This window comes from Pinus tabuliformis, chromosome 6, assembly GCF_031772625.1.
Source record: "Pinus tabuliformis cultivar Carrire ecotype Pingquan chromosome 6, CPIR1, whole genome shotgun sequence".
In the NCBI taxonomy this organism is placed as follows: Eukaryota; Viridiplantae; Streptophyta; class Pinopsida; order Pinales; family Pinaceae; genus Pinus; species Pinus tabuliformis.
Genome location: NC_142292.1, coordinates 1,849,396,156 through 1,849,410,333, shown reverse-complemented (window position 1 = coordinate 1,849,410,333; position 14,178 = coordinate 1,849,396,156). Strand labels below are relative to the sequence as shown.

The 14,178-nt window shown below is 39.6% G+C and overlaps 1 protein-coding gene across 1 annotated transcript in view; it reads right to left on the bottom strand.

Moving 5' to 3' along the window:
- Positions 1 to 9,642: 9,642 nt before the first annotated feature.
- The window catches only part of LOC149266405 (UPF0235 protein At5g63440), a 75,411-nt gene continuing 70,875 nt past the window's right edge, over positions 9,643 to 14,178 (bottom strand). Inside the window, exons 5-7 of the mRNA XM_089430524.1 lie at positions 10,569 to 10,657; positions 10,363 to 10,431; positions 9,643 to 10,146 (exon numbers count right to left, since the gene is read on the bottom strand). Of these exons, the coding sequence (XP_089286650.1) occupies positions 10,087 to 10,146; positions 10,363 to 10,431; positions 10,569 to 10,657 (218 nt within the window). The 3' untranslated portion in view covers positions 9,643 to 10,086. The remainder of the gene's footprint in view (positions 10,147 to 10,362; positions 10,432 to 10,568; positions 10,658 to 14,178) is intronic.

Sequence of the window (14,178 nt, the reverse complement as noted above, 5' to 3'; positions counted from 1 at the left end):
CCTGCCCTTTTCCTCCACAAACTTTAGTTGAGAATCTCACTCAACTCCCTCCAACAACAGTGTTGAATTTCCCTACATATTTGGCTAGCTAACTCCTACAAACACAACCTGCTAACCTAGCTCGAAAATCTCAAGATGTGTGCTAGTCTCCAATAGAAAATTTGGGCTTGTCTCCTAGTTGTATGCTGCCTTCTCCTCTCTGCAATCTCAGCCCCCTTACTCCTTGCACTCCTCTCCTTAAATCTCTTAAGAATAATGAATAATCCCTTGTTTTTCCCCCCTTTCTCTACTGTAAATGAAGAGAAGCGTAACCCTAGAGGTCTAATGGCTGAGATTAAATCTCAACTTAATAGATCAAAGGTAGAGATCACTTCCCTCTCTTCATCCCCTTCTCATGTGGTCCCCCTCACTTATTGAACTCCTAGTCACTTTAATATATTTTGTACCTTGTGCATTTTCTCTTATAAAGTCAACATTAAATTATAAAGTGATTTTAATAATAAAAGGCACTTTGTAGTTTTTCTCCCTAACGTCACATTTAAAACATAAAGTGACTTTATTAAAAAGTACCTATTGACAAAAAGGTCATTAAGTGCTTTCCTAGGCAAAAAGGTCAGTGCACTAGGAAACACTTCCTTGGTACCATTTTTCTCAACACTCCCTCTTACCGAGGAAGTTGTTTCCCACCACTCCAACTTTATTTCTGAAGTGGATATGCTCACCCTTAGCACCATATTGCCACCTACTACTCTCACCACATCACCATCAACCTCTTGCATGGTCTACTCTCTCACACTGACACGTGCTTCCTTCAAGATACCATAAAGCCTTCTCGGCTTCCTCTTCCCTGAAGAAGTCTCCTATACAAGTGTGGGAACCTCATCTTCATCCCCCTAGAACTTGTGATCCTAATGAAGATACCCTTGTGGCCTGTAGTGATCTTTTAACCTGTGTACCTGTCATCCTAGAAGCCAGTGATCCTCCTAGCCCTGTGAACATGTACTAGACCTAAAACATGTAATGCACTCCCCTGCCCAAGAGCTTGTTGCTCTACACAATCACCCTCTTGTGACCTCTTCATGGCCCTGGTAGGCTAAAACATGAGCATGTAAAATCTCTCATCATGGACACCAATCACTCTAACATATGTTATGCTAGATCCCATGGGATACATCAGCATTTATCCTTCACGAAACACCACAACATATCCCTTGTCCTCAATACAGGAAACTGATATCAGGTTCCTCCTCAACCTTGGTACATAAAGGACCTTTGTCACTCTCAAAGGTGGCAATGACTCCCTCTGAAAGGATACAGTCCCCACTCTTGCCACTCTAACCCTGACATCATCTCCAAGCACGACCTTCGAGTCTACTCCCTTTGTAAGACTTGTAAAGTGCTCCCTCACTCCAGTCATATGGCAAGATACTCCACTATCTATAAGCCAGACACTCATGGATGTAGCACTAGTGGCTAAGCTCACCACCAATGAAAACTCTAAATCAAACCTAAGGGTGAACTCATTGACTGATGTTTACAAATCCTTCTTCTTCCCCTTCTTCTCGAGACACTAAGAAGCATAGTGATCTTACCACAAGTGAAACATCTCACTTAACCCATATCCTTCTCGGACTTCCCTTCCCCCTTATGTTGCTTGGCCCCACTGGTGGACCACTTCTTCTCCTTGCCCTTAGTCATAAGGGCAACATTCTCCCCCATCTACCCCACCACTCCAACTGCCACTCTTTGCACTCCTCTTGGTCTTCTCTTGGGTGAAATCATCCCACCTCCTCCTCCAATCTGAAAAATTATCTATGGCAACAATGCCATGTATGAATCCATCCCATTACTGGGTGAAACCGTCTAGTGCAATCCTAACCAACTGGTCCTTAGGGATAGCCTCTCCCACTGCAACCAATTCATCTCACCTGTGTGATATCGGTGAGATACGAGGTCACATTGTCAGTCTTGGTCATCTTAGTGTTTCTTAGCTTCTGCCTCAACACCATCATTTTGTTCTCATTGGAACTCTGGTGTAAAGTGACAAAAGAATCCAACATCTAGTAGGCAAACTTCATTCCTATCACATGAGGGAATAGGTGGTCTCTAATGGCATCAAGAATGATTATCTTCGCTTTTACATTCTTCTTGTTGAAATCAATCAACTAAGCAGGATTTGTAGGAGGTTGCACAACATTCTCCATAATGTTCCATACTCTTGAGAAATCCAAGGGTGAGGCAGTTAAACAATTTCTCTAATTATGACATTAACTTATGATGTTTTCATCATTATTATTAGTTCTTATTAATTATATTTTCTTATCATCAAGACTAGTGTCAAGTAACAAAGAGGAGAACACAAGATGTAGGCACACTACCAGGGAAAAACCCCACTCTAGGGGAAAACCCAGTGAAAAAACTTCCTTCAATAGATTCAAGATGAGACGACCAAGACCCTTACAATCTAGACTCAAGACATCCTCCATCAAGTCATCCTTGTAACTGTGAGAGCACCGAGTCCTTATCATTGTGATAGCAACGAAACCATCTCACTGTGAGACCTTGTCACTTTGGCAGCACCGAAACCTTCTTTACTGCATCTAGACCTTGTCATTGTAGCAGCACCGAAACCATCTTGTAATAGCACCGAACTGTGGTTACTATGGTAGCACCGAGATCATCCTTGTGCCTAATCCGAGCTCTTGTAGTGACACCAAAACATCTCTGAAATTCACCGAAATTCCTCTCTGAAATCCGAGCTCTGTAATCCGAACTTCTCACTGTAATGACACCTAAACTTCCTCTCTGAGATTGCACTGGAACCTCCTTTTTGAGATCTGAATTTCTGTGATTGCACCGAGAACATCCCTGTGATATCACTAAAATATTTCTTCTGAAATACTTGTCCGAAAACAATGATCTGAGCGAAGGCCTTTAGGCTTGTATATATAGTAGTCTCCATGACAAATAAGCCGACATGATAGCTTGAACAGTTGTGTCTCCATTTTAGGTGAGGCCAACATGATTTCACTTGAATGTAGCCGACTTGATGATGATCTATTTGAAGCCTTCTTGAAAGAGACTTGATGGAGGAGTCTTTGACCCAACAAACATATTGACTTTGACCCAAATAAATAATCCTAAAGCCTACAGCAAAGGCTTAACCTATATATTTGACCCAAGCATGAAACCCATGCTTTAACAAGTCAATTAAAATAATAATAAAATTATTTTTGCTTTCTTTTGACAAATATATTACGTTTTGACTTCAAGTACAATTATGAAGACCGAACCTAGTTACATCCTTCAACACATACCTCCAACTACTCAAACAAAAGCATCATCCTCTCCTTCCAGGGGACAAAGTTTTATGCCCCTGCTAATTTGTCCTCCACCCTTATACCAATAGCCATAACTCTCCAACCAACACTAAATTTGAGGTCTATAAAACCCCAAATCTATCTCCCTCTCAATAACCAATCTCTGAGTATCTGAAAATAGTTTTGGTTCGATGTTTACTAATTTATAATATAAGGTAGCTTGCTGGTTTTTCTTATCAGTTGAAGGTTTTCCTCGAATCTGAACTCCCTCAGGCTTTGATAACATGCAGAAAAAATTTAAGTTGCTAGTGGCCCTCTCAGCTTCAAAGTTTTTGCATGAATGTTTAATTCCCTCACCCCAAACAATTAGGAGATAGATAAAACTTTTCATATCAAATTTATTTGAAACACTTTTGAGCTACCTCTACCATTTACTTTCAGCTGATATGAAAGAAAATACAAGCTCACACATACACAGAAATTTATACACAGTGTCTTTGGTCTAATGACCTTGGAAAAACCCACAATGGGAAAAACATTCCTCAAGGAGGATTTAACTGCTTCTTAGGAAAATAATTACACAGTAGATACAAAAACAAACTTATCTCCCTTTTTGCTTGTTGATGTCACTACCCGAGTTACATAAAAATTTGTGCCACGCAAAATCATATAACTCGGTTGTGTTTTTGCCTCGAACTCTATGTTTGTTGTCACTTAACAGAGCCTCGAATTTTGTGTCAATTTGAGCAAAAACTTTCTCAAAAAATTGTGCCTCGGTCCTCTCCAATTCTGCCTCGAGATTCTCGTTGTAATTGTCTCGACACTTGGGCCCAGAAAATTGTGTTAAGACCAAAAAAAGAGGGCTTTGACCTACCCTTTTCCTCCACGAGTTTTAGCTGAGAATCTCACTCAACTCCCTCTAACAACAACATTGAATTTCCCTTCATATGTGGCCAGTAAACTCCTACAAACACATCTTGCTAACCTAACTTGAAAATCTTGGGATGTGTGCCAGTGTCCAACAAAAAAATTGTCTCCTAATTGTACGTTGCCTTCTCCTCTCTACAATCTTAGCCTCTTCCTTCCTCCTTGCTCTCATCTCCTAAAATCTCGTGAGAATAGTGAATAATCTGGTCTTTTCCCTTTTCGTCTATTCTAAATCAAAAGAATCCTAACCCTAGAGATCTAATCGTTGAGCTTAAATCTAAGTTCGTTAGATCAAGGGTAGAGATCATTTTCGTCTCTTGACCCCTTTTCTCATGTGGTCCCTCTCACTTGATGAACTCCTAGTCACTTTAATATTTTTGTACCTTGTGCATTTTTTCTCTTATAAAGTCAACATTAAATTATAAAGTGACCTTAATAATAAAAAACAATTTTATTTTTTCTCCTTGTTACCCACCATTTTCTGGGTGATATCCCTAGGAGAAAATTTTCTCCAAGATGGTCCTCGGTCGGTAACCCCTTGCAGCCACCATCTAGCTCATTGTGCCATTTCTCCGCCACCTCAGCCATCCCTGTGGTCCCTCACCCATCTGTCATGATCGTGTTTTTGAAGGTGGGCCTCCCGAACCTAAAGGTATACCTGTCATTTGGTAATTGAGTATTATAGTTTTCTTATCATGGACACTTCTAGGTGTGGATTAATGGGGGGATTCAACGGAAAGACTAGCTAGATTTGTGCTTTTGTCCTCTAGACCTCTTTTGGATGATACCCTTGGATCTTACTCCCATGGGATCTCATTTATTGACCTTTGGGTTTTATGGGTGGTACTACATGGGAAACCCTGATTTTGATTACGTGGTCCCGCTCCCTCTTGCATATATAAAACTCCCCTTCCATACATTGTAGCCCCATTCATTATTCTTCCCACCTGGGTCCACATTTCTCCATTGGGTCCACATAGGGTTGGCCTCCCCTTCCCCTTGCCCACATCTTGGAATCAAGCTTGAAACGTTGCCCCGAAGGTTGATGTGGCTAAAAAAAACAAAAAACATAATTGGCCACACTCAATAGGGAAATGTACCACAAAATGCAAAAAATGGTCAGGACAAACACATTTAGCACATGGGCAAAAGCCAAATGCATGAGCTCCACCCCATACCCATGGTCATCGCCTTTGTTCCTATAGGTCCTAGATGAGCCTCCTTTATCATTCTGGAACCCATGATTGTCCCAACCCCTGGTAGGCAATGAACCACCCTACCTTAAAAGGGGTATCCACTGTTATACCTTACACATCATGCCTTATCCTTGGGCCCCGAGCAGCTAATCAAAGAAAAAATCATATAAGGCAAAAGGTGTATAAAGAAGGGTGGAAAAATCAAAGTCGAGGTATCTCATGCACCACGATTGCTCCCTCTTATACATTATATACCCAAGTGTGGGATTCCCCTTATTAGCTACCCTTGTGCCCCGACATGTGGCCTAGGATTGCCCCTTTTATTCCCTATTTTGTTCATCTCTTTATCACATGCCACCACCATTTGACGGATGTGCCTTAGACATACTATCCCCTCTAAAGGTAGAAATTGCTTAATAGGGTACTTGGCTAACCCCCTTTGGAGCTTAGAGACATTATCAAATGTCAAAGCCCACTATGGAAGGGCATGCCATTATGAAGGGCCCACCTGTTGTCCATGGTTTGTAAGCTCTTTAACTCGATTTTTGTAAATGACTTGTTGTACTGGAAGGCTAAAGTGCGCATTGGATCTTATGAATGATTGTAGACGGTCTCCATTTTGGGTTTGGTCTCCTTATACCAGGTCCTAATCCTCCATAGAGCTACATTGGCACATGCAGTGTGTGAGTAAAAGCCATGGGCCTCCACAGCAATAGGCAGCACCCCATGGATCCCCAGAGACGTTCATAGATTGCTCGAGATTCACCTATTGGATTAGGAAGATGCACCTGGTTCACCATGCCCAGCCGGCCCCACAGTTGTACCATGCACTTGGCAGATGACCCAAGACCTATATGATGATGTGGCATCATTTACACCATCATCTAAGCCCTTGCAGGTGGTCTACAGGCATCTTCGATCTACTTAGAGACCCATGAGGTTACTTGTGTGCCCCCACACCCATTGGGACCACCACAGGTTTATTATTTGGAGAACAAGAGGCCACCCCATTGTTCATTGTTTTTGGGAGTCTTATTTCTCATTATGGCACTTATGGACTTCATCAGGCCTCTTAGAAGGCCCAACAACATCTAATATTGATCATTCGACCTCTTGAAAGGCTTATTCCCTTGTTATGAGCTAGTTTGGTGGGCTTGTCACCAAAAGTTACTTATTTTCCACATTATTTTATTCTAGGGACTAATGTAGGCCTAATTAGCTAAATTAGACTCATTAGAAATGTATAAATACAAGTGATGTGAGTTCATTCTAGCATCATCACTTGGATTGGACTTGTATCTCTTTAGAGAACTTCGTTATCCTTCTTGGAGGATGAATTTTTGGAGCATGGAATGAATTTTGATGTTTGGATTATTTTCTCTTGCCTTGGAGCTTCTTGATTGGCAAATTGTTGATGGTTAGATATAATCTTAATACATGTAAGTACAATTTAATGTTGTTTTCTCTTTTTTATTTTTGTCACAAACATTGTTGCTGGGATTTCACTATACTAGGGCTAATTTGTCGCATCCCTTTATGCGAAGTTGTGGAAATTGGGTTTCTAGATAGTGATGTTTCATGTATGGACCATGTATTATGAAAGAATGTTCCTAGAGATGCTTCTTTACTGAAATTCATCTTGATAAGCCATCTATTTTGCAAAACAAAGTATAAATCTCTTGAAGTTGCTTTTATTACTGCCCTAATGCCATGCGAAGTTATCTTTGAGGCCTCCTTGACATAGAAAATTCAACATCCATAGTAATAATTACTCTTGACTCCAAATCTCCCCAAAGGATTAGACATTGGTCCTTTGTCTTTATCTTCCTTTTCTTACCTTTTCTTTTCTAGGTCTAGCCCTCTAGGTCTCTTGGGGCATCATTTACTTGCAAACAACCCACTGAAAAAATCCAATCTCTTGGCATCCTCTAGGTCGGGGTTTCTCCTATGCATCCTCCAATTTTGAATCAATTAAGACAGTGGGATTGTGAGATACCTCAAGCTCTAGCTTCAAGATCAAATTTTTCCCTTGGTTTCCTTAGGCCTAAAGACCTCATTGTGTTGAAAAATCATTCTTTGGTCCCTTTCCCTCTCTGGATTAGATCAAGCATATCATTGGTTGCTAAACTACCCCCCCCCACCCCCTCCCTTGACATAACCCCGGGTCCATTTGCCCAATGTGGTCCCATACTTCATTGAAGACAATTCTTCAAGGACCACTAGGAATCCAAGCCTTCACAATAATTTTAAGGTTTGAGGGCCTCCATCATAAGATACATACCCTAAACTCAAACCTTGAAATTCTCCTTGATCCCTTCCTTGTGAACCGTTAACCTTGCCTTACAAAGCAAGCAAGCTATTCATTTGAGCCTCTCTTGTGAATAGGGCCCTCAAGACCACCCCTCACCCTACCATTGGTCTATTTCTTTCATGATCTTTATTATATCGGGTCTCCTCCCATCGGTGAAAATCCATAAAGAGTAGGGAGCTATAGTCGAGGTGACAGTGGGCTATTGCTCAATTGTTTCCCTTAATCTGGTAGTAGCCCTTCAAAGATCCCTTTTTAGGACCCCTACTAGCTTGAGCGGTAACGCTCCCTAAAGTCACATTTAAAACATAAACTGGGTTTATTTAAAAGCACCTAGTACATGTACCACCTCATAAAGTGGCTTTACTTCATGACATTAAGATAACTCATAATGTCTCTTGACAAAAAGGTCATTAAACTATTTTCCTAGGAAAAAGGGCCAATGCCCTAGGAAACACTTCCTTGGTACCATTTTTCTAAACACTTATCATCCGGAATGATACGCACATGCCTAGACAAGACAAATGAAAATTAATGAAATTGTGAGCAGATGGGCCATGATGATCAAAGTTCATATATGGTTGGGGAGACCTCCCAAGCTACAGTGAGATTGTGTTATTGACAAGCATTGAATATTTTATCCCAAAGACTCCGCAACTCAAGATCTACAAAACAATCTTCCCAATTGGAATCTTCATCACGATAACAATCATAGTATTTGATTCAATCCCAACAAACTACCAACCTAAGGAATCCTTATTCCATGACCTATGGTTAAACCATAAATAGGGGTTGCTTAGTGTAAGGAGATCAAGGTTTCACACCTTATGGACTTGCCCACCCATCTCTAATGTGGTGTTAAGCAATAAATAAATACTAATTCTACACCACCAAACTAGGTCTTCCTTACTTGGAGCACATTTATTTGAAAATATGATCAAGCGATCATTTTAAATATCTTGAATTTTCATATAAAACATGCATTCTTTGAAATACAAGCAAGTTGCATGACCTTCACTCCCGTACTTCTCCAATCTAACAAGTGACTCTTACACCTCAGCACAAGAAAGAAACAATAGCATTGAACATTTTGGCCCTTACCAATAAATAAGGTTAATCCCTAGCACATATCTTTGAGATTACAATCTGTACATGCTTAGTGAAATATTTTGCAGTTATCCTTTGCAGAGTATATAGGGCATTCCACCAAAAGAGGAATTTTTTTATTGCCCGACATCCACCATAAAAGAAAGTGTTCAGACTCCTCGACTTGCACCAAAAACACTTGCACTCCTTGAAAGTGGAACTCCAAACAAGGATATCATAAAATGCCATTTTTCATAAATGTGGTAGTCTGTGGTGTCACACCTAAGACCTCATAAAGACACACACTTCTCTGGATCTCACCATTCCAACCTGGCACCATCAAATAATGCCACTTTAATGTTAACCTCAATTTCAATGGTCCAGCAATTGTGTGATTTATGGATTAAGCCTCAAGGAGACTGCATTAGCAAACAGAAGTTAGCAAAGATCCAAAGTCACATGACTCGAACTCAGAAACGACTCGGTAAACCTACAGTCGATAGTCAGCTCAGCGGATCAGCACAACTCGGCACAAAAGTCCAATAACTGGGCTTATTAAAATATCAGAGTGCAACGACACGGCAAACCCAAAGTTAATAATCAGCTTGCAGATCAGCAAAACTAGGCACAAAACTCTAATGAGTCGGCTTTATCAAAATATAAGGAAACTTGCAGTTTCAAAAAAATAAAAAATAAAAACAGGAAACATGAACTCAGCAAAATTTGGCAAAAATACTGACCACGGCCAAGTACTTCTAAAGCTATAGACAGTTATATGTACATGAATATAACCATCCAAACTATAGAATTTAGAAAAGCTTATAATCACCACAAATTGTCGCAATTGTTATTACAATAATGACTCATGAAACTTTGAAAGCATAGCCCCACCATGTACCTAGCAGTTAAATTACATGTGAATCCGTGAACAATTATTTCGTAATCGAATCAGGGTAAACAATACTTATAGGCACAATAGAAGTTACACGTGCAAAGCCAGTAACAAGTAATTCCTGGCATACATTATTCATGTAGAACTGGAGTTAACTGAGCAAGCATATTTTGCAAATAGAACAGCAATAAAAAACTAAACTAAACAAACAAATAGAGCACATCAAGATTAATATCATGTCCATATATATGCTACACTGATCAAGGAAAAAATTATTTTCAAACAAATAAGATGCCATACGCAAAACACAACAAAAAGCCAGATGTGTATGTAAAATCAAAATGAAAAACAAATAACTTATGGCTGCACTGCGAGTAAAAGCTTTTCGTAGACATCCCGAGCAGACAAGTCTTCCACCTGATTGAGAAATAACATGATCCCACCATATCACATGATAGGAAAGAGAAGGTCTTTTGTTAGAGCTGAATCCAGAATGCATATATACAGAGCTTTTGGCATGTAAAACAGAGACAGCATAAGAAACTAAAGAAAATTATCAAAATGTGACACGAACAACATCAAACCACAGGATGTAAGAGATAAATCCATAAAAACTGTCAGAATGAAACTCACCACCAGTAGCTTTGACTTATTATTCCATCCCCTCTGTAAGGTCATCTGTGTTAATCTTAAACCCAAAACCTGTACGAGGAAGTCACAAAAACATTGAGTCAAGGATTTAGGAATCCACAATTGTTGACATCAGTTACCTCTTAGAACATAGCATTAGCAAAGCTACACCAAAGCTACCAAATAAAGAGACTTAAAAAAATGCATACTTTGCCCATATATTCTAGCAGCTCATTGTTTGCTTCCCCACGAGCTGCAGGAGCTGCCACTGTTACTCGAACATCATCTGCATTGACTCCTGTTGAAATCCATTGTTAACAATATAAACAACCTTTCGCAGAGTATCATGTTCTATATCCTATAATAAACATTGCATAATACTACATGTATCACTGAAACAGCATTAGAGAATATTTGAGGTCTAAAATGGGCCTTATGAGGAAAATAATAAAATAACAGACGAATTTTCAAAGAAAGAAAACTAAATTTTTTAATCATAGCCTCGATTTATATACTTATAGGTTTACTCAAATTTCAAGTGTAGGAACTTGAAATTTAAGTAAATCTGTGAGTAGATAAGTCAAAAAAACGATTTAAAAAGTTGTTTTTTTTCCCTCCAAAAATATTTACCTGTATGGTTGACATCATCATCCTACTGGTTCTTTTAAAATTGATTTTGACAGTACATTTTTTCGCCTTGAGGATCATTTTCTACCTCAAAACTCCTCTAATGGTTGCCCCTCAGATAGGGTCAAGTCCAGAAACATAACGTGCTCAAATTTTAATAGTACATAATTCATTGCAATAATGGGATATAAATTTTGACTTGATATTGAAGTTCAAAGGTGTGGCAAATTACTCATCTGAAAATTAAAATATCTCTCGCAACAATGAAAAATAGATGCATATATACTACACGATCATCAACAAGAACAAGAAAATCAAGACTATCAAAAATAAATAAATATTATTTCTAACACCCATGGGAGTAGGATCTGGCAGCAAGCAGCAACGTGATCAGGCTAGTTTTAATACAGAGACACAGGTTCAAACCCCCTGAGTGGTTGTGGATGATGCCAGGTGCAAGTCTTGGGTGACTTTAATGGCATAGATATGCCCCTCATAACTCAGCAACTTAACCAAAGAGACTCTATAAGACATTTCTAAAAAATTCTGACTTACAAATTTGATCGATTCTTCAAGATTCAATGACAAACCAAAACCATAAGATTTTCTACTATCTAGACATTTTTTTCCTTGGCAAATTTGCTTGTGCCTCATTGGTTTACTACTAAATGTGGCAAAGAACTCCTATATTCTCTCTGCCCCTCCACTCTATTTTTTGTTTTTGGAAATGCATCATATATCACATTAAATATCAATTTTCATGCAAATACAAGTTAAATATATATATGATATAGGACACGTTACCCCTCCTTTCTCCAAGATGGTCCTCAACCGGCAGCCAACAGCCCCTTGCAGCCACCAACTAGCTCGTTGTACCATTTCTCCACCACCTAAGCCAGCCATGTGGTCCCTCACCCATCTATCATGATCTTATGTTTGAAGGTGGGCCTCTCGAACCTAAAGGTATGCCTTGTCATTTGGTAATTGAGTATTGTAGTTTGCTTATCATGGAAACATTTGGGCATGGACTAATGGGGGGATTCGTCGGAAAGAGTGGGTTAGGTCTGTGCTCTTGTCCCCTAGACTTCTTTTGGATGCTAACCTTGGACCTTAGTTCCGTGGGATCTCTTTTACTGACCCTTGGGCTTTAGGGATGGTATTACAAGGGAAACCCCAATTTTGGTTGCATGGCCCTGCTCCCTCATCCATATATATTACTCCCCTTCCACTCATTATAACCCCATTCATCATTTCTCCCACCTGGGTCCACATTCCTCCATTGCATCCACATAGGATTAGCTTTCCCCATTTCCCTGCCCACACCTTGGGTCGTGTTGGAAAATGTAACTAGGTTTGGTTTTCATTTAATGTATTTGAGTCATCATGTAATGTACTTGTCAAAAAATAAAAAAATAAAAGAATTTTTATTACTATTATTGTGACTTTTTAAAGCATGGGTTTCATGCCTGGGTCACTATGTTTTAGGTCAAGGTCCCCATTGAGGACTTCTAGAATTTATTGAGAAACAATAGAGTCATTGTACTTTTAAAGAAACCCTTCTTGGGCTTTTGAATCATGTAAAAAGGTTAAGTATTGAGTCAAATATAATTTATGTATCCTCCACATCAACTCGGCCTAGAAGAGATCAAGTCAGCCTAAGGACCCTATTTGACCTCACATGGAGCCTATAGATACAGGCAAGTCGAAGTCATTTGGAGCATCCTCTCTCACAAGAAGTTTGATATCTCTTGTAGCTGGAGCATCCTGTCATCTTGTACCATCCATGTCATCACTGCCCTACTCTGCTCTGCTAAACCATGAAGTAATAATGAAGAAGAAGTGATTGAAAGTTAGTCATAAGATCATACCACTCTCCACTGACTAAAGTCAGTCCTTGATCCCAGATCAAGTTTTTGAACACCATGCATCCTAGTCATAGGGAGTGTGGAAGTACACGATGCGTCCATCAGTGGTGCTATGGTCCCTAACCATCTTTTCCCAACTCATTGGCCAGATGAGAAGTACTTCCCATGAGTCTCAGATTCTATGGGTAGGATGTGTAACGGGGCATCAGCAGGAAAAGGTGAACCACTCATCCTACTCATATTGCATAGGAGAAGGTGAACCACTCATCCTATGCATATGTCAATCGTAGGGGAAGGTGAACCACTCACTCTACATGCATGTGTCCGAGGGGAAGGTGAACCACTCACCCTACACACATGTCAATCATAACGGGGTATCACAGGGGAAGGTGAACCACTCACCCTGTATCCAGCGCACCACTAGAGGAAGGTGAACCACTCACCCTTTAGTCGCTCATAGCTCCAAGAAATACCCCAAGCCCCCAGGAGCTCCCAGAGCTCTGTGTCCAACTCATAAGAGGGTCGTTCCACGACTACAAGTCTCTCTCGAAAGGTTAAGAATTTGACCTTCCCCAAAGGCTTCGTGAGAATGTCTGCAACCTGCTCATCTATTCTAATGTGTTGGAGACTTATTGCTCCCCATTGTACCAAAAATTCTAAAATGAGAAACATCAGGTTTCTTACCAGTGAATACTTCATAGGGTGTCCTGAAGTCCAAAGCTTGATGTGGGCATCTGTTTTGGACATACACAGTGGTGTTGGCAGTTTCTCCCCATAAGAACTTCGGAAGACCTTGATCATGTAGCATAACACGGGTGGCTTCTATGATAGTATGCATTAGGGGATTTTTGAGGTCTAAAATGGGCCTCCTAAAGAAATTATAAAATAATTGTGGAAATAATAAAATAAGATTAGATGACATCATCAAATTTTAAAGGAAAAAAAGAAAATTATTTTTTCAACTTATCTCCCTATGGGTTTACTCAAATTTTTAGCGTAAACACTCATTGGATGCATAATTTTATTCCTCATATAAGGAGTACCCATATTGCATACTTTCGATGACCCTAGCAAATGAAAAATGAGAAATACATGAAAAACGTGATTGCAATCACGCTTTTTCATGTATTTCTCATTTTTCGTGTAGCAGGGTCCATCGAAAGTATGCAACATGGGTACTCTTTGGATGAGGAATTAAATTTTGCATCCAACGAGTATTCTTGCTCAAAATTTGAGTAAAACTTTAAGGAGATAAGTTGAAAATACGAGTTAAAATCTAGTTTTATTATTTTATTATCTTTTATATTTTTACTTTTTTACTCCAAAA